Source organism: Onychomys torridus, chromosome 10 (assembly GCF_903995425.1).
Source record: "Onychomys torridus chromosome 10, mOncTor1.1, whole genome shotgun sequence".
Lineage (NCBI taxonomy): Eukaryota > Metazoa > Chordata > Mammalia > Rodentia > Cricetidae > Onychomys > Onychomys torridus.
This window is the reverse complement of record NC_050452.1, coordinates 88,191,317-88,212,900: the sequence shown is the minus strand read 5'-3', so window position 1 is coordinate 88,212,900 and position 21,584 is coordinate 88,191,317. Positions and strand designations below refer to the sequence as shown.

At 40.3% G+C, this 21,584-nt stretch overlaps 1 protein-coding gene across 2 annotated transcripts; it reads left to right on the top strand.

Moving 5' to 3' along the window:
* The first annotated feature begins 803 nt into the window (after window positions 1–803).
* On the top strand, window positions 804–14,139 carry Ambn (ameloblastin). Of its 2 annotated transcripts, none has more exons than XM_036201716.1 (11): window positions 804–922; window positions 1,740–1,808; window positions 4,570–4,635; window positions 6,046–6,093; window positions 6,803–6,913; window positions 8,265–8,462; window positions 9,415–9,453; window positions 9,705–9,764; window positions 9,866–9,910; window positions 10,275–10,319; window positions 13,048–14,139. In XM_036201716.1, exons 1-11 carry the CDS (start codon window positions 908–910, stop codon window positions 13,585–13,587), a joined length of 1,236 nt encoding a protein of 411 aa, XP_036057609.1. In that variant the 5' UTR covers window positions 804–907; the 3' UTR covers window positions 13,588–14,139. The 2 variants fall into 2 exon arrangements, with proteins under 2 accessions (XP_036057609.1, XP_036057608.1); XM_036201715.1 differs by having other exon boundaries at window positions 8,220–8,462.
* The last annotated feature ends 7,445 nt before the right edge of the window (window positions 14,140–21,584 follow it).

Below are 21,584 nucleotides of genomic sequence, written 5' to 3'. Positions count from 1 at the left end.
AGAAAAACCTATGCATATTGATGTTTTCCTTTTAAGTGACCCAAAGATAACTTCCTAATCTTGCTTGATTCTGATGTATCAAGTAACCAACTGCCTAAAGAGTAGGGCAGAGTTGACTTTAGACTTGTTTGCTTCCAGTAGAACATTCTAAATTTTCTTCCTCTCCCCACAGAGAATATGCACCAAAGATTTTCTGTAATTCTTGCAGAGGAGCCAACTTTAATTTCTTTTTTTTAAAACGGTTATCACTAGTCAATTATCCTCAGATGAAAATACCTAAGAAATTCTGAGAGGAAAAAGAATTCACAAAATTTTCAGCATCTAGTTAACATTTTCATCTTCCCTTTCAAGCCCTAGAACGCTATTTTAGTGTTTCACTCTAGGGAATATGTGTTGGTGGGGTGGGGGTGGGAGGTTACTTTTACCATACTAAACATGAGGGTCAAAATCCTGAGAATGTTGGCATTAGGTCACTAGCTTTATATACAGATAGACACTTGCACAAAACAGATAATGGCTTGTTTTCTACTTGTTTGACATGTATTTCCCCAAGTTCACCAAAATGATTGTCTTCAAAGCCTGTGTCCATTATCCTCTCACTGTCTTCCCTGCAATCGCGTTCTCTGAATAAATACAGGGGCTGAGTTACAATTTAAAATAATGAGACCCTGCAGGCCCAGTGTCCTCACATGCAATAAAAGGGTGTGGGCTAATTGCAGGAGCACAATTTTTTTTCCCTACATTTGCTTCACTTTGATTGGTGGATTGGTGCTTTAAATAAAGGTTTCTGATCTTTCCAGAATGAGAGACACAGAGAGAGCCCCAGGCACAGTGCAGAAAAAAAAATTAATCTACTTTTCTTAGAACTGTTTTGATTGGCATATCATCAGGCCTGAGAGCACAGTGAATGTCAGCATCTAAGGTAAAATGTGATTTTATCATTTCCAAATGTTTGCTGTAAATTCTCTTTTCCTATCTCCAGATAACCTTTACAAAGAAAATGTATCTTTATTACAAGAAGCTGAATAACAGACTATTTCAACCACTAGAATGTTCCAGAAAATATAATAATACCATTTGGCTAAGAAAATAAACTTATTTGTACAACTTTTTTAAAATGTTTGTGTCTATTAGTGATAGTGCCTCATGTATAAAAGTATGGAAGATGAGCACAAGTTGTAATCAGATGTGCATTCAGGCCAAAGTAATGGGCCTTTTGAACTTACAAAATACATTTTAAAATTTACTCATTTTTAGGAAGGAAAAATCACTAATGTCAAAGGGGATAAATATAGTCAACATTAACTTGAAAGCTATGTGTTGAAATGATTCTGTATTATGATTCAATTATAGATTTATTTCAAATGCACTTCAAATTTTATCTGAACTTAAAGAATAAGATTTTGTGACTTGTGGTTGCTAGACCCATCTTATGAAGTGAAGCATAGCATTTAAAGAATATTCCTGGAGGTTGCTTTTAAATGCTCATTTAGATTGTAGCTTCATAAAAATAAGTGCTCAGATACATATTTTAACTGTTAATCATTTCATCCTGAGAACCACCTTTAACAACACTTTGCTTTTGTTAATTTGTTGTTGTTGATGATGCTTGCTTGCTTGCTTGCTTGCTTTTTACCTGATTGTCTTTGGAAGAAAAGACACTCACTCTTAGAAATGTACTTTGATCATTATGAACGCAATTCTGCCTGATGCAATTTTCCAACCCAACTGTGTTTTAGATTCCACTTTTCAAAATGAAGGGCCTGATCCTGTTCCTGTCCCTGGTGAAAACGAGCCTGGCAGTGCCGGTAAGTCCATCCCAGGGGCTCTAAGAGGCTCCTGAGTCTGACTGAAGCAGCCCTGGAGGGGCTATCTGAAAGTCCAGGCACTGATCCCCTTGACTGAATACAGTGTGGAGTTCCTGGTGAATCAAGAGTTACAATGGCCAGACATCAGTTTTCTCATCTAAAAGCAATAAGGCCAATATAATCTTCTACTCCAAAAAAATATTTTAGAATACTTCAAAGCAACTTCTATGCCTCATTTCGCTCTTTTAAAAGTGAACAGACTGAAGTGTCATGGCTCGCACTGTGATATTTTATTATCAGTTCCTTGCTATCATTATGAACTTGAAGTGAAAAGAGAAAACATCTCCTGGGGGCAAACGGTGTGTCTCTTTGTATTAGCAACATCACATGGTTATAAAACTAAAGCATATAGTTCCAGTTAAAGATAGTCGTTAGCTGGTACATTTAGCTGTTCTACCAGCCAACGGGAATTTTTTAAGATTTTTTTTTTTTAAGATTTATTTATTTATTGTGTATGCAGTGTCCTGCCTGCATGTATCCCTGCAGGCCAGAAGAGGGCACCAGATCTCATTATAGATGCTTGTGAGCCACCTTGTGGTTGCTGGGAATTGAATTCGGGACCTCGGGAAGAGCATCTAGTGCTCTTAACCTCTGAGCCATCTCTCCAGCCCAGGAATTTTTTTTTTTTTTTTTGTTTTTGTTTTTGGTTTTTGGGGGTTTATTTTGGTTTTTCGAGACAGGGTTTCTCTGTGTAGCTTTGCGCCTTTCCTGGATCTCGCTCTGTAGACCAGGCTGGCCTCGAACTCAGAGAAATCCGCCTGGCTCTGCCTCCCGAGTGCTGGGATTAAAGGCATGCGCCACCCAGGAAGTTTTAAATGAAAGAAAACTTGAGGCAGGCTACCTAACTTGACTGAGGTCCACTTCAGTCGGCCATCAGCGATCTAAAACATTGGTTCTCTTTGAATGTATAGTGATCCACATCTGAGTACTTCAGAGTCACACTGAGGAATGGAAAAACTGCTTGTTTGCCAAGCATCTGTCCATTGGATCAGATGTTTCTGCTTTTAATTCCACACAGGAAATGCATCTCTGTGTATTTATACCATGTAAATAATGTTCCTCTTTAATGCATGGCTTGGAGCAGGTATAAAGTAAACTACTTAGACCTATAGTAAGAGCTCTCCAAAATTTGGAATTAGGACACTTACCAATAAGGGTGAAGGTAGCTCTGCTCCCACAATACCCCCAAATTCTGAACATCTCCTGGTACACACACTGGTGTGCACACAGGCACACACAATCACTCTCCTTGTCTCACAGCTCACCTATTTCTCTACCAAAAGTGTTTACTACACATTTTTAGTGGCTTTCCTTCAACATATAGCCAAAATGAATTATTTGGAAAAATTTGCATCGTAACTCAAAAAGTGGAGTCATACATATGAAAAAGTTAAGAATAAAAAAAGTACAGGGTGGAATTCCTTAGCCTCTTATTCCTAAAGGATAAGGATCCCCACTGTTCCATACTTGGGTGGGGATGGACAGACAGACAAAAAGATACTTGTAGTATAAATGAAAGAAGGAATTACAATCTCAACACTAGGTAAATGAAAATATCCATGAAATCAAAGACTCTCAAAATTCAATTTTCTGGTAGGTAGGGTAGCACAGAATTGATCCAGCACACAGAAAGCTGGGAATATTGTGAATTAGTAGCCATCCTTGGCTACATAAGTCCAAGGCCAGCCTGAGCTAAATCCCAAAGGCTTGTCTAAAACAAATAAGTAAATATTTTTAAAAAAATTAAATTTAAAAATCTAAGTTCTCTTCCAGTCTCCATTCACCCTCAGACACTGGTATTTGTGCTTATTACCATACAAAAAAATTAAAAATGACTAGAAAGAGAAGTACTTTGTATTTTTAGAGAGCTACTTATATTATACTTATCCTTCACGATAGTGTACTTAGTACTATAATATTTTTATTTATTAAAAAAATAACTCATTCTGAAAAATTAAAGATATAATTTTATTATTTTTATTATGTGAAAGTGTGTGTGTGTGCGCATGTGGGTATGTGCACATGAGTGCAGGCGCCTGAGGAGATTAGAGGCATCAAAGCTCCTGGAGCTAGCATTACAGATGGTTGTGAGCCACCTGACATGGATGCTGGAAACCAAACCCAGGTCTTCTGGAAGAATAACAAGTGCTCTTAACTGCTGAGCCATATGTACAGCCTGTGATCTAAAAATTTAAACACAGATCCATGAGCTTATACCCAGAATAATCTTTAAATAATAGCACAGAGACCTTTTGAATAGGAGGCAAGATAGGTCTGCACACGACTTTGCTTAATACATAACCTCATACCATATCCCATAATCCAAAAGCACAGATGTTTATAAAAAGCACAAGAACATTTAGCTCACATGTGTCTCCTTTGCTTTTACATGTTTAAGACTATAAAGTACTCTTGTGTTTTGTTCCCTTATTTTACTTCTCATTGTAAATCAGTTTTCTTTTAAAGAAACATAGTATTAAGATGCACACAAAAAAAATTATGTGGGAGCAAAATTACTAAGTATAACAATTCCTCCAAATGACTTGAATTCATCATTCTGTCTGAAAAACCAAGTCATTTGAGTAATAAACCAATATGGTAGCCTCTTAGACATTCCATTCAACAGTGACCTCCTACTCCAAATATACATTTACAGAAGTTTCTCAACAAAGAACTCAAGATCATTCATATTTCTATTTAGGCATTTCCTCAACAACCTGGGGCTCAAAACATGGCACCTCCGGGCATGGCTAGTTTGAGTCTTGAGGTAAGTATCATCAGTCATTTATATATATATATATATATATATATATATATATATATATGTGTGTGTGTGTGTGTGTGTGTATATATATATATATATATATATATATATATATATATGCAATTCTATACTAGCATGTCCCTGATTGTAGATAGATATGGTGTGTTGTTTCTCATTCTTCCTAGTCCAGAAATCTTTGGCTGTCATTCTGAGCAATTCTAAAATGTTAATGGTATTCATTATAATTTTATCTTATAAATTCTACTTCAGTTTTAAACTCTGAGGTATTTTAAGTTTTAGGTCATTTATATGTGAATCAAAGCAACACTAATAGTTAACACTTGATATATGTACATTAACTACTGTACCTGTTGAAACATTATTCTGTACTTGAAAACAGATTCCATTTATCTCTGATGCTTATATCTTAGATGATAAAGCTCTCATGGCACAAACATATTTGCACAAAGTTTAGCTGTTAAAAAAAGATCCTGTCAGTGGCATTAACATTAATATATATTCTGTTTAGAAAACCACAGTAAGATAGGAAAACTTTATAATGAAGAAGGTAACAGAAAGTACCCATGAGGCTATAAATATACTGAGAGCAATTGGTACATATATGGGCTGGATAGTTACTTCACATGGAAAGCTAACTTCATTGAGTGTTTTCCCTCATCTTTCTGCTCAAATTCAATACAAGCAACATTATTCTTTTCCCATTTAAAAGGTGAATCTAGGCCAGGTATGGTAGAGCTCACCTGGAGTCTCAACATCCAGGGACACTGAGGTGAGAAGGAGGATCATGAGTTGATCCTCCAGGGTCCTCATGGAGACCAACCTGGGCTCTACAGGGAGACCCAGCCTCAAAAAAAAAGAAAGAAAGAAAAAGAAAAAGAAATTTACTTTCTACAGAAACAATGGCATTCTTGGCAATCTACCTAGATAGCACTTCTTACAATATTTAGTATCTATTATATTGAGGACCTTTTTGGCTGGGGGGAAAAGAAATGAGGGTTTATTTGTATTGTCTGTTTTTCTAAATTCTTTTTCAGGCTGATTTTGTAAAATAAATAAATTAAAATAATTTAAATGAGGGAAGAGGAGAGGGTTGATAAAGCAATATTCTCATAAATGCCCTTGTATTGAATGAGCTATTTTTCTGTGTCTCCATGTGACACCAGATTAACTAGCATTTCCCCACTTAATGAATGGCAAAAACAAGCTCATTGTTTTTCACAGACTGGCCATATCAACACTATTTCCTTTAGTGATAACTTGTGTCTATTTTAGCTTTCTTCAAATTGACCTACCCCAAGATTTGCATTGATGACGTTAAATGTCATGAGAAACCAATATGTCCAATGGACACCTAACCTATGTCAGCACACTAACCCACTTTTTTTTTTATAGACAATGAGACAGTTGGGAAGCTTGCAGGGACTCAATGCACTTTCTCAGGTAACTATTGGAGGTGAATGAGATCTTCCTAAAAACTTTATTTTCAAATATTTATTATGAATATTCATGGTTGGTGGCTACGACAGCAACAGCATGGTAACTGATGACATTTGTTTATTAATTGGCAATGCCCAAACATTAAGAAAAGAAATGAGTGATTAAGAAAGATTTAAACAAAATAGAATGTGATAGTCAAGCATGGGCCTCACTCCTGTCACCCCAGGGGTTGGAAGACTGAGCCAGGAAGAGTGCTGTGGGTTCAGAGCCAGCGTAGGCTACACAGTCAGTCTCCAAAAACAAGTTACAGTAGTGATAATATGTGGTGGCAGAGGAAAATAAAAACAATATATCCAGCACTCAGAAGCCTGAAGCAGCAAGTCTGCAAAGTCAAGACCAACCTCGGGACATGGTGTCGTACAACCCTGTCTCAAAACACCAACAAAATAAACTGTCAAAACACATGCACTGAATTTCCTTAAGTAAGTAAGACAAAACCCTTTCTTACACTGATGATTTTGTTAAATGGCCCCAAACACAAATTCCCAATTGATAAGTCTCAACCAAGATTATGGTACATTGTGACTTGGCCCAGAACATAATTTAATTTTGTGGGAAGGAAAAATTGACTTATCCATGTTATATCAAGTGGTACCACTTTTTTTGTTCCTATCTCCTGATAATGAGTATATGTTTTCTTCCTCCCCATCAGTACTCGAGACTCGGCTTTGGGAAAGCACTTAATACTTTGTGGCTTCATGGTCTCCTCCCACCACATAACTCTTTCCCATGGATAAGACCGACAGAACATGAAACCCAACAGGTAAGCTAATTGCATCCATGAGTTCAAACTCCAAGCTTTAAGCTCTTTTCCTACTTTTCTTCTTGAAACTGACACCTACTAGCAGCAAATACAAATCAGCAATTAACAAAAAATTCCCCTAGTACCAAATAAATCAACTCCTATAACTGCTGTTACTTGGGAATTTTTCAATTTTAAAACAAATTTGCATTTTTATTTCAAACAGCTTCTGAAATAAGAGATCTACAGAAAAGATATCAGTAATAACAATAAACCACCTCAGAAATGAAAACAGACTATACACTGGATAATTTTCATTTTAATGAAAATTTCATAGATAATTACCTAATTTCAAATGACAATAAGCATCCTGACCGACAACACTATGAGAGAAACCAATAAATACATCCATCTGTCAAGTGTTATTCATAAGGTTCCTAATGAGCATGTTGTCTAAACCGTGGTTTGGGGGTGAAAATACGGATATTTTAGAATGGCACAAAGGCTCATGAGACCTCAGATCTGATGGGACATATTCCAGGCTGTAGTTGAGAGGTAGAAGTAATGAGTGCTATAGGAGCTGACACATGGACAGTCGTTGAAGACAAAAGGTTAGCATGAGACTTCCACACCACATCTGGGGGTATGCAGCTAACCTACAAGTAACATGCAATCAATCACAAGTAGTTTCTACATACAGAAAATCTCATGGTAGTCAACAGTTACTTTTAGTTCTACATGGATTTCCACAACAGCATATCTACAAGGCCACACTGACCATACAGATTATGTTATTAGTGGCCGTTTCTTCACTTGTTTCCAAAGTAGATTTATGATGAAAATATTTAAGTATTTTAATTACCCTTTTATTAAATCACAAAATATATTAATACCCATTATACACTGGGCACTTATTAGTAGCAATATTAATACATTAGATACAGGGGGCAGATAAAGGTCAATAAGATATTGTTCTCTGTCAGTTGACTTAGGGAGAAGTTTGTGACAAATTCTTGTAATCTAGTAAGAAAATGGTGAATAAAGATGTACAGGTAGTGGTGGTTACCCAGAGGAGAGAAGGACTCATTCTCCCACAAAGTTCAGACAAATAGATTTCCACGCCCCCAAGAAACAGTGGTCCCAACAAAGTAGAGGGGTAAGTACATTCAAAATTTTCCCAAGTACACTGCCTCTGCCTCCTGAGTAAACTCTGCTTCAAGACTACTCCCTTCCAAACAGCAAGCATCCACGCACTTGGCTGTAGATTCTAGGCACCGTGGTTCACTGAACCGTCTCTTCCTGACACTCTTTTCAAATTTCTCTACAGTATGAATATTCTTTGCCTGTGCACCCCCCACCTCTCCCATCACAGCCATCCCTGCAGCCTCACCAGCCAGGACTGAAACCCTTCCTCCAGCCCACTGCAGCCACTGGTGTCCAGGTCACACCCCAGAAGCCAGGGCCTCAGCCTGCAATGCACCCTGGACAGCTACCCTTGCAGGAAGGAGAACTAACGGCAGCAGATGAGCAGCCTCAGGTGGTGCCCTCAGAGACCACACCAACAGCGGAGGTAAGTCTTCGACGTCAGAGCAAGATCACCCGCTAACACAATAAAAGAAAAACTAAGTGGAGGGACATATTTAAATAATCATGTCTCTCTGAACTAATACACTAAAAAACGAATACTTTATTAATATTCTTTCATGAGATATAAGTATCCGTTTCTATTTTATCATCAGAGATGGTACAGATTCCAAAAGATCTGCATCCCTAAACTTATCTTGATGGACCCTTCCCTTAGGAATAAGGCTATTCAAAGAAGGCCAGGTGTACTACCTTGGGTTTTTCAGTGCTGGTAAATACTTAGCACAGTGATTGCTTCCTCTGCATAACAAGTCAAATATTGGATTATTATCCCTCTGCAGATAAAATACAGATATGCAAAATTACCTTGTAATGATATAAAGAAAAGAACAGTGGACAGAAAAATGTAGCAGGCATTAATATTCACTCCTATCATTCTGACTACAATCCTATAAAGATAAAGGCCTAAGAAGATGCTGGGCTTGGAGCATGCCTTTAATCCCAGCACTCTAGAGGCAGAGACAAGAGGATCTCTGAGTTCAAGACTAACCTGATCTACAGAGCAAGTTCCAGGATAGCCAGGGCTACACAGAGAAACCCTGCTTCAAAAATAAATAAACAAACAAACAAACCTAAGAAAACAAGTTTTTCTCCAAGGATTACACTCAAACTAAGTGGCAATGCCCAAATTCAAGCCACTCAAGCATGTGCCAATTCCAAAATTCATCGCCACTTACTCTGTAATGTACAGCAACTCCCTACAGGTTCACTTGAGCCGTGTCAGTAAAAGACAACTGTAAAGGCATAGGTTATTCTAAGACTTAAAGAGGGTAAAACAGAGAAACATTTAAACGGCTTTACCGTAATTGTAGACAAGATAAGTGAGTACTCCGTTTGCCTGTTTTGACTAATAGCTTCAATATTTCTTTACGATATAGGTCCCACTAATGGATTTTGCTGATCCACAGTTTCCAGCAGTAAGTACAGATCCCAATGAGATACTTCCTTGGAGGAAAAAGAATCTCTATATTTAAAAAGTTTGAATGATTTTTTTTTATTTTCTTATTTACCTATGGGTGTGGAGTATTTCTAAGTTTCTCCTTCTTAACCATTAAGTACTAATTTTTCACAATAATCAATCGAAAACTATGTTCCTGGAACTCTTCAAAGTTGCTGCAGTGGCTACTGGCCTGTGCTGATTGACTCCTCTGCTTTCTACCTGCTAAAGGTGTTCCAGATAGCCCGTTCCATATCTCGGGGTCCAATGGCACACAATAAAGCACCAGCTGTAAGTCTCTGTTCTCTATTTCCACTTCCGTGTTTGAAACTTACTGAAAAGATTTATCTTGGGAAGAGTCACGTTTTTTATAACTATTTTGTTCTGCTTAGTTTTACCCAGGAATGTTTTACATGTCTTATGGAGCAAACCAATTGGTAAGTCCACATTCTGTAAAAAGCATCAATTAGATACCATCTTCAGGGCTAAAAATCATAGAATCCGTACCTAACATAAAATACTCCAAATAAATATTCCCGAAATACCTACAATTGAGATTGCAATAGCAAGATGGCAAACTTCTCTATTTTCATAACTCTAGGCAGACACACACAATTGCATTAAAGAAAAGGTTTACTTTAAATCTGTCAAATTGCCTCTATTTACTCAATAATGACTCTGGACACAGCACTACTAAGTCTTAAGAGAGTATTGAGTGGTTTTTTTACTTTGTCTTGAGTAGATAAGGAAGTCACAAAGGCAGCCAGTTCATAAAGTGATGCACTGTTTCTCTTTTAACAGAATGCTCCTGCCCGAGTTGGCTTCATGAGTTCAGAAGAAATGCCCGTGAGTACCACCTGCTAACTCTTCTTACAACAGAGGTCAGGGAGGGACAGCTACAGACATTGCCCAAGAGGCAATGGCACGGAGTGCCTGTAGGACCGTTAGACCTGAGTGTACTGCTCCAGACTGAAAGCTGGACTCTGAACAGTATCAAAGGATTGCAGACATTTCGGAGCTGAGCATGGTGATGATGCATAGAATCCCAACATTCGGGACATGGAGGCAGGAGGATCAAGAGTTCAAAACCAGCCTTGACTACATGAGACCCTGTCTCAAAAATATTTGCTTTTCATCACACTTTCCAATCATTTGTTCCTGGGTGACGGACACTTTTGAGCCTAGGGTTTTCTCCCTCTCCTTGTATGTGAGCAGAAGAGTCACTGCTCCTCGAAGAGAGGGCAGCATGATGAGCTGCAAATACTTCCAAGTAAAAGAGATGTGTGGTTTCCACAGGCATCCCACGCCTTTTAGGACTGTTTAGTTTTCCCAAAAAAGTAACCCAAAGTAAATCAGCCCTTAAAAGTAAAAGAACAGAAAGCGGAAGTTGAGTTTAAGTTTTGATTATTATAAAGCATATTAAGCCAATGAGAATATATTATTTTAAGTCGGGGAGAAAATACTGTTTTGTTACTGTTAGTGCATGTTAAAATTTTCAGATTTGAGGGGTTGAGGATTTAGCTCAGTGTTAGAGCACTTGCCTAGCAAGCGCAAGGCCCTGGGTTCGATCCTCAGCTCCAATAAATAAATAAATAAATAAATAAATAAATAAATAAATAAGAAAATTTTCAGATTTGAAATCAATAAGCTCACATAATTTGACCTTTTCTCTCAGAAATGTCTACTAGTTACATCTGTTAGGGTTCAAAATGAAACTAAAACTCTATCACGTTAACAAGTCCTTGCCAATGGCACAGCCTACCAAATTAATAAATGTACACACGTTACCACTAAAAGATGGTCATCGCACCATCTGTTAGTGCCTTCTGTGTGCCGGATACATAGAACATGCTATGGAGCATAATGATTAGAGCTGGAAGATAGGCACCAAGCTAATAATGTAACATTCATGGGATAAGGGTAACGACCATGTTAATAGAAGGAAAGTAAGACAGCCTACCCCATGACTGCACAGAGCCAGCTCTAGAGGAGATGAGATGAAAGCCAAGTGGAAGGAAAGAGTATTTTATTTGTATACTACCAACACAATTGGCTGAAATTAAATACCCAAGACAAATGCTAATTATCATCTTATTAGTGATCTAATTATATTCTGTCTCATTCTCAAAAGATTTTGTGATTGTTTATGAAAAACACAATAAGTATAATGGAAAATTTTAAAGGTGAGATTTAAAATGAGCCGAAACAGGGAAGAAATCACACAGTTCTGCTCAAATATAAATAGTCCTAGATTTTGGTCCCCACACTCATGGCAGCAAAAGGAACATGTCGAGTTTTAGAATCTTGTATGTCCACGGAGGAAATGTTTCCTCCAGAGAAATCAATCTGATTTTGATACTTCGTTTTTAAAGACCGAAGGAAAAGAGAAGGAAGGAGCGGAATAGAAGGAAGGGGAGGGAGAGAAGACAGAAGGGAGGGGGAGAGGTGAGGAGGAGGGAAGTAGCGGGTAAGGAAAGGGACGGTTCTGAGAGGAAGAAGGGGAGGGGAGGGGGAAGGGAGGGGGAGGAGAGGGGAGGCAAAGCAGGAAGAGGAGAGGGGAAGGGAGGGAGGGAGAGGGGGGATGGGAGGAGGGAGGGGGAGGGGAGGGAGGGGAGGGGGCAGGAGAGGGGAGGGAGGGGAGAGGGGAGGAGAGGGGAGGGGGGAGGGGAGAGGAGAGGGGAGGCAAAGCAGGAAGAGGAGGGGGGAAGGGAGGGGGAGGAGAGGGGAGGCAAAGCAGGAAGAGGAGGGGGGAGAGGGGAGGAGGGAGGGGCGGGGAAGGGGGAGGGGGGAGGGAAAGTGAAGCGGAAGGGTTAAGCTCACTTAGAGCCCGACTCCAGGTGCAGCCTAGTACTTGGGGATGCCATGTTTTGTTGATATCCACGGGAGACCTGCGCTTTCCTCAACAGAAACGGAGGAGGAGAAGAGAGAGGGGGAACTGTGGCCAGGATGTGAAACACATAAATAAATAAAATGATTTTTTAAAACCCTCACACATAGAGCTGTATCTGAGAGATAGTGAAAACCGCCATGGGCAAGAGCCTCCAGTTCCGGACCTCACGTTTTGTTTTATGATGGTAGAGCCCTTTTCAACTGCTTATTGTTTTCTTATTATTATTCTTACTCCTCTCTCATACATTACATCCCACTCACAGTTTGCCCTCCTTACCTCCCACCTGCCCTCTCCCCCATCCACTCCTCCATTTCCCTAAAAAAAAAAAAAAAAGCCTGATATCAGTGGAACAGTCGGAACAAGTTGCAGGAAGACTAGGCCCAAACCCTCCCAGCAAAGGCTGCAGATGAAGGGAAAGGCAGACTTTTGCTTACTGTTTTCTTAACATTAAGATGGCAGAGCCTCCACTTGCCCTTCCTGAAAGTGGCTTTCCCCGGCCCAGATAAGTACAGAATCCTCTCCACTGTATTTCATAGCTGGTTCTGTATGAAGTGTGCTTTCACAAAGCAGTCGGCCAACTCTCTTCTGTTAGTGTTTGTCGCTTCTCAGGGAACATACCAGGTGTAAACACATGGGATTGGTAACACACAATAATTATGTCATCGATGGATATTTATTTTCCAGGGAGGAAGAGGAAGTCCCATGGCCTATGGAACTCTGTTCCCAGGATTTGGAGGCTTCAGACAAACCCTAAGAGGACTGAATCCCAATTCACCCAAGGGCGGAGACTTCACTGTGGAAGTAGATCCGGTATCTGTAACCAAAGGCCAGGAGAAGGGAGAGGGTCCAGAAGGCTCTCCACTGCAAGAGGCCAACCCAGCCAAGCGGGAAAACCCAGCTCTCCTTTCACAAATGGCACCTGGTGCCCACGCAGGACTTCTTGCTTTCCCCAATGATCACATTCCCAGCATGGCAAGGGGTCCTGCAGGGCAAAGGCAGGGACTCCTCGGGGTCACCCCAGCAGCTGCCGACCCACTGATCACCCCGGAATTAGCAGATCCTTATGAAACCTATGGTACTGATGTTACCACACCCCTGAGTGATGGAGAAGCTACCGTGTCCCCTGATATCACCATGTCCCCTGACACTCAGCAACCACTGATGCCTGGAAACAAAATGCACCAGTCCCAGGTGCACAACGCATGGCGTTTCCAAGAGCCCTGATGACCTTGAGATAGCCGCTACTTTGTGTATGCACAAGCTTTCCAGCTTTGTCCCTATAGCGTACCTTGTTGCTAAAACACTTACTACCCTTCCACAGTGAAGGTATTAAGAGCACTAAGCATGTATTAATAAATACAAGTGGCTAGAAATAGTGTAGGTCCCTTCTTGCTTCCATTCTTATTGAAATAAAATGCATCAACTGTCTCTGTGATTTAGAAATACTATTAATGATATCAGAGCAAGTCTGAGTCTCAGCACTGGGGGTCTAGCACTTAGCTATCTTAGGCATCATAGAATTTCTCTTACTAGTATGACATCATTATACCCAGTAAATGTGACATTGCTTCTTTCTCTAAGCAAAAGCACTTAGTTTCAGAATTCTGAAGTATTTCATTTAACCCTTATTAAATGGTGATTGGTGGGGAACCCTGACTGATATTACTGGGTTTCATATATTGGGTTTAAAATTCTTATTTGTAGAGTATTTTATTTAATCTAGGAAAAGAAAAGGCAATTGGCCTGTTTTAAATAAAGGATTTTTCTCACTGAAAATGTCAGGAATTGTATGCTTATTATTTATATGTACTTAAATAATTAAGAAAAGCATACTCATCCTATGTTTGCTACTCATTAATTTATTTTATTGAATTCATTTTATCCAAAGTTCTCTGAAGATCTAGATAAGCCCTAGGCACACACTGTACAAGGCATTAGGTTTATGGTCCCATCCTTCAAAAATTAGAATGGACGCAATCGACAGATAACCACAGTAATAACAAAAATTAGAATGGACGCAATCGACAGATAATCACAGTAATAACAAGACAGCCAGTCTAAGGCCAGCTCAGTTACTATACATACATTATCTCACAATACTACAAAGAAATACAAATACGTTCAAGCCTATTATCTATTGGCAAAGTTCCGTGGAAAGACCAAGCCCTGGTACCATGGAGAAGATGCTTCTGAGGGCCTGCCGGCTGTCTCAGCAGGTAAAGACACTTACCACAGGACTGAGGACCTGAGTTTGGTCCCCAGGGACTCCCGTAGTGGAAGAAGAGAAGAGACTCCCTAATGTTGTCTTCTGACTCCCACAAGTATGCCATGGCACGTGTGAGCACATGTGCACACACACAAATCCATGTTATTTTGTAAACTAGAAACCATGAGGCTTCTAGTCCAACCTAAGTGGCATTAGAGAAGCAAAGAAGAACCAAACATGTTCCCTTAGTAACATAAAGGTTTGCAGAATGAGGCCTCTAAGAGGAAGAAACAGAGTCTTATAGAAAAAAGCTGACATGGGAAAGTAAGATGTAGAAAACAACCCACACTTACTACCAAGGCTAGGTGTGTATTCATCAGAGGAGTCTGGCCAAGTTAAGAAACTGTGAACCCAGCTTTGATCACCACTGACAATGAGCCTCCTACTCCTCTCCTCCTACTTCTAACTTTCCCGGCCCAGGTTTTAGATTCTATAAACCTATACTCTGCCTCATCCCCTGATAGATGGCTCAGAATTTGATCAAAGAAGAAAGAGCCTGAGACGTTCCCAGACCTACAACACTTCGGGAATGTTAAGAAGCATGTTGCTCCCACTCCCCTCCTGGCAGGGCTCTGTTCTCTTGAGCTTCAGAGACTACGGGTGGGAAAGATGCAGAAAACAAAATTAAGTTTGCCTTTTCATTGACTGGTAAAGGTGCAAGGGACAGAGAGAGACTTCCATGGCAGCTGGCAGATACTCACTGAGACATATCTGACCACTGCAGACAATGGCTCCAAAAGCAGCCTGACAGACATGTAGTTACATCTGAATTCTGTCCTTGATATCATCCCTTAAACTTGGTGAAACATTAGGTGTAAAATGTAATCTCTATGTCTGTGCTTGGTTCCTGTAATGGTGCTGCTGCCTGTATCACAGGGCTAATGTCGGAAACGAGCTAAACACGCTAAACACGCGGCGAGTAGCTGAAGCACATCCTTTTCCTCTCTTCCAACTGGCCCATTTGATAGACAGAACTCAGCACACCAGCAGCAGTAACAGCAGAAGGATGCAATTGTTCCCAATATCTGATGGATTTATGCTTTTCTGTCCACACGGGACACATAGCCCTTCTGCTCCTTCTTTGTAATTCATAGCACTTGGGAGACCATCAGGTCCTGGGTTCAAAGTTGGCCTCTGTTGGGTGCTTAGTAGTGGTAATATCTAAATCAACTTTGGTGAGGAAAAATATGTTGTTGAGACCTTGAGTGTGCTTTATCCCTCCCACCACATAGTCATTTCAAACAGTGGTGTGGTACAAACAACAAAATATCCATGGGAAGAGGCTAAATGTCACCTGAAGAACAGGCCCTCTTAATTATTGGGTCTCTGGGCATTTATAAGAGAAACAAATGTCCTCAAACTATATCCCATCCTGACAGGTCTACCCAAAGACCTTTCTTCTACACTCATCTCACCTCTAATTTTTTAATTTTATTCTTTCCAAACTCCTGACCAGGAGACAAATCTAGAATTTCCTGTGTCAGTACAATACTGAATCTCAGATCATCTCTCTTTCCACACAAAATAGACAACCAGACACATCATTTAAATGAATACAGTTCCCTGTCTGTCAACTTCCAGTTGGCACCACACCATGCAAAAATCCACGAACACACTCTCCTCCCCATAAACTGCTCACAGGCAGAATGGGCACATTATTGGTTCCTCTGAACAGGGATACATTTCACAGTGGAAAGGAGTGTCATTGATGATTGCACTAGGCAGCAAGTGTAAACAAGTACTGCCTAAAGCAAACCTGAACATCTGGCTCTTCTGATATGGAACTCCTTGTGATGCAGACCTGTGGATGGAGGGAAGGTTCTCAAAGTTTAAAAAGAGCCAGAATGTGGAAACCCAAGCCTGTTGATTCTGCAATATGACAACCTGTGTCCTCCAAACCTGTTGTCATATTTCTCACTTTTGCTGTTATTGTGCCCTGCTTTATAATTCAGTGAATACACCGGGTGGTAGTGGTGCACACCTTTAATCCCAGCACTCAGGAGGCAGAGCCAGGTGGATCTCTGTGAGTTTGAGGCCAGCCTGGGCTACCAAGTGAGTTCCAGGAAAGACGCAAAGTTGCACAGGGAAACCCTGTCTTGAAAAACCAAAATAATAATAATAATAATAATAATAATAATAATAATAATTCAGTGAATACATATACCTCATTGCCCAGATAGGGAACTCTAATGACTCTAATCACTTACAGAAAAACAGCTTTGTCAGTACCCACCATCAAGGTAGGAATTACTTTTCACATAGAAACGCCTAAGGTTATATGCTGTTACTTTCTACTAGGACTGGCCACAGATCCCATATTGCTCTACATACTTCTAACACATTGAGGTCTTCTGCACCCCAATATCCATGTGATAAGAGAACTTCCATTATAGAGACCCTTTTGTTCTCTATATGCTACCCCAAATGTTTAGCCTTTTGAGATACATACTATGTGGCTATGCTGTCTTCAACACAGAGGCCAGAGCCTACAGGGCTTCTTTCTTCCTGTAGGTAGCATAAGAAACAACAGCTTACTGACACGCTCAGCTATCCCAACATGCCTCAGAGCACTAGATCCTTAGAGCAATTATCCTAGAAACTTCTGCAGGGTTAAGTTCTACCTGAATTTACTACTTCATGTTAACTGAAGCACTGGCCGCAATGTCCTGAGCTGTCACACTGCCTTAGAAGATATAAATAACCAAGAACTTTGAGGACTGTATTATAACAGATTGCAGGGAAGTTTATCTAGTCCTAGGGTAAATCACAAGCTAGTATTGCTCGTGCTTTTTAAAAGCAAATTGAGTCTAACTTTTTAACTGAACAAAATAGAAAGTGTCTGCCATATCAATAACAACGTGTCAAGTTCCACGCTGGAAAATCTGAAACTATTGACACTGCTTGAATCAGTTCACAACAACCCACTTTAACACCCAATGACACACTGTGCTCTTGCACAGCCCAAGCAGCCAAATTCAGTGCAGAGATGATACAATACTCTTGAATATCTCTTTAACATCCTCTGCAAGACATCACAGGTTTGTTGGAAACGATGGAATTTGGTCCCAGAACCTTCCTTCCAGCTGATAGTTCATTCCATCAGGTTTCACAGGGCTGAAGTAGGAAGCACAAAAGGATCCTGCTCCTGAGTAAGTACAACTATGAATACTATATACTCTGAAGCTGAAGAAATCATCATATGATAGATCCATTGCACCTGTTGTTAGATAGATGACTTCTATAAGTATTAATTAGTAAACTACAAGTGATTTTCAGAGCTAAACCACAATATCACCATCTTCCAGAAGTCTGAAGTCTAGATAGCTCTCTTCATTCACAACACCCAACATGGTCTCCCTACTAGAATACCTCAAGTCTTTTCATTGAAAGTTTAGTCTACCAGGTTGGGCTGGCTCCCCAGGGGAGACCTTGCCTTGGAGGAGGTGGGAATGGAGGGGCATGGAGGTGGGAATGGAGATCGGGAGGGAAGGCTGGGGGTGGGAGGAAGGAGGACAGGGGAATCCGTGGCTGATATGTAAAATTAAATTAATTATAAAATAAAAATACTAAAAAAAGAAAGTTTAAAGAAATTTTGATGACATACACATGTGAACACATTGCAAGACCATGCCCCACAGGGTTCTGATATCACCATAATGGGGGGCTCTCTATGTTTAGGATCTAAAGGAGAAATGAGAAACCATGAATCTCACTATGATAACTTGAGTTAGGCTCTAAGATTCTAGAACTATTTAATAACTTTTTATTTTTGAGATCATAATTTTATTACATCATTTCCTCTATCCCTTTTCTTCCTCTGATCCCTCCTATGTTACCATGTTCTACCCCCTCACTCTCTCTCAAATCACAGCTTCTTTTTCTTTAATTGTTGTTAGTGTGTGTGTGTGTGTGTGTGTGTGTGTGTGTGTGTGTGTGTGTGCTCTGAAATGCATAACTACAACCTGTTCCGTCCACATGATGGTACTTGTATGTATAAGTCTTCAGGCTGACTATTGATGCTGCATAACCAATTGCCGTGCTCTTCCCTGGGAGGTTATTTCTCCCCTCTCGGCATTCCTTAGCCTCCGCAGTCCTTTGTCTAAGGCCTCAGGAGCATTTCTTCCAACCCCTTTAGCTTGTCTACTGATGCCATCATTCTTCAGATCGCTTAGGCAGCCATCCTGGGAAGACTTCATGGGTGCAGCTTCTGACATTTGTAGCAGACACAATCTCATAGCCAAACTCCCTGTCACCCTGAATCTTACAATTTGCCCCTCTTCTGCCCTAATCCCTGAGCCTTAGGTGCAGAGGTTGCAGTGTGGATGTATCGGTTGGGACTACACTCCACAGCTCTGCATTTTGATCAGGTGTGATTTTCTGTAATAGTCTGTCTGTTGCAAAGACAAGTCTCCTTGATGAGGGTGAAAACCACACTAGCTGGACCCTGGAAAGGGAAGTGGATCTTAGAATTTTCATGTGGAGCAACAACTTAATAAAAATGTCCTTCTACTTTTTCCCTGGAGTCCTGTGATCATCTAGTACCATCACAAAACATTATTGGTCAAAACATCCTGATTTGCTGGGCGGTGGTGGCACACGCCTTTAATCCCAGCACTCGGGAGGCACAAGCAGGAGGATCTCTGTGAGTTCAAGGCCAGTCTGGACTACAGAGTGAGTTCCAGGAAAGACGCAAAGCTACACAGAGAGACCCTGTCCTGCATTACAGCCTATAGTTTATTATGGTCAGAGCATCTTCATGTCTCTGTGAGACAAACTCTGCTGTCTATCTGCTGTCCTAATGCTTATTTTTCCACTGAGTGTTCAAAGCAGCAGCTTTTGTTACATTTGCTCTACCAAGAATAGAAATACTGCTCTTCTCTAACACCTTCAAGAGCGTTTTCTGGGATTTAATCCACCTTACCTTTCATGGGTGAGGAGACTGATTCTTGGAAGATGTCTTTTTTTTAAGTTTTTTTGGGGAGAGAGGTTGGTTTGAGAGGCAGAATTCTAGCCAATGCTAACCCACACAGGCTCCATACAGCACTGAAGCTTATATTTTCTTGTGCTGCTAATGGAAGTTGTGAATGACCTTTCTCAGAAACTAAATGGAAAGAAGACAATATTCACCATTTGCTCTGATGATTCAAGATACTTCCTTGGATCTAAGGTTAAAAAATCTTAATATAGTTGTTTAAACATCCACCAGTGGGCTGGAGAGATGGCTCAGAGGTTAAGAGCACTGCTTGCTCTTCCAAAGGTCCTGAGTTCAATTCCCAGCAACCACATGGTGGCTCACAGCCATCTATAATGAATCTGGCACCCTCTTCTGGCCCGCAGGGATACATGGTACAGACAGAACACTGTATACATAATAAATAAATATTTTTTTTTAAAAATCCACTGGTGTATGATATAGATGAGATAAAACACTCAAATTGACCCAGATTAAGTGCTTAAATTTTATTATAAACTGGAATGTTCTCTTCACAAAAACAAGTCTGACAAACACAAGAACTATGAACCTCAGATGTGCTCCTGTTTGGTTCAAAACTACTCAGCACTAAGCCCACGTGGTAGTTCACACCTGTAATTGCAGGACTCAGAAGGCTGAGGAGAGAGGACTGCTCTGCACTATATCCTACGGATAGTGTGGCAGCCAGTCAAATGACAACAAGAGACAGACAGGGTTCCATCTGGTAAGGAGGGAAACCAAAACAGAATCTAGATAACCATAAACATCAGAGACTGGGAAGACAGCAAAAGCAGCAGCAGCCACAGTCCACAGAAGCCAGACATTAGAAACAAAAATTTCTAGTGTGAGAAATGATCATTATAAAGCTGTTTGCCATGATGCCCTTGCTGATGTCTTCGTCTCGCTGTTACTCTCAACTTTCATCTTTCCCCCAGGCTCAGCAGCTTTCTACCCGGAGACTCGGCTAACAACCAGTTTGATAATGACTTAAAGATACACTGTAGTGAGCACAGTGAAGGAGATAACTGTGGGCTTTCCATGGTGGATGGACATTTGCATTCTAATTTATTCACAAGCCAGAAATGTATGGTTGTTAAAGATACGCTTTGGAAAAACTAACATTAAAAACATCAACCCTGGAGTTACATGTCTAGCATATTTTGATCATCATTCCTAATGGCTTTCTCCAGACATGTAACCTCCATGAAACAAGGATAGAGTCCCAAAGGCAGAAACAGGAGAATGTCTATGGATGATGAGGTACTGTTACTGCTTCTCACACAGGGAATGGAAGAAAAAGGGGTGGGGGGAGAAGAAAAAGAGGAGAGGAAGGAGAGAGGAGAGGATGAGAGGGGAGAGGAGAGGAAGGAAGGGGAAGAGAGGAGAGGAGAGGAGACCTAGAATGACGACGTTGGCTTCTCTAAGACTTGCCTATTTACTGCCTAAAAAATGCCATTATTTACTTTCAAGCCAAGTTAATGAAATATAGTTCTCCCTTTAAAAGCATATTTGGAAAGGTTTTTTCTCCTTTTCTTTTGTATTGTCCATGTCAAGCATGGTTTTTGTGGAGATGCCATGCTGTTCTAAAGGTTGTTGCCTATCTTGTTCTGAGAAATGTGTTTGTTCAATAAAGATTCGAGTGACCACCATGTACTATGTGCCATATACCATTAATCTAGGCACTAGGACGCAATAATAAACAGAATACCACATCTGTAATACAGTATCAGGTCATGAGAAGCTTCATGGAAAAACTAAAGCAGAATGAAAGAAGGAGATGGGATGTTAGGATGATTGGAGAGAACTCTCTGAGGAAATGACATTTGAACTTAATGATACCAAAACAGAAATTCCTGAAATCACTAGCAAACATGCTGAACATACACATTTTTAAAGAATGCTAAATATATATCACAGTAGTTTAAACCCCAATTCCACTCTTCTCGGCTGGTGCCAAATTTTCTGTGCCACAGCTTCCATATC

What these genes read in the sequence shown, in the direction of transcription:
- Ambn (XM_036201715.1), top strand. An exon ending in AAACGAGCCTGGCAGTGCCG is followed by an intron (nt 1,809 to 4,569) that starts GTAAGTCCATCC and finishes ATTTCTATTTAG; the next exon opens with GCATTTCCTCAACAACCTGG. An exon ending in TGGCTAGTTTGAGTCTTGAG is followed by an intron (nt 4,636 to 6,045) that starts GTAAGTATCATC and finishes TTTTTTTTATAG; the next exon opens with ACAATGAGACAGTTGGGAAG.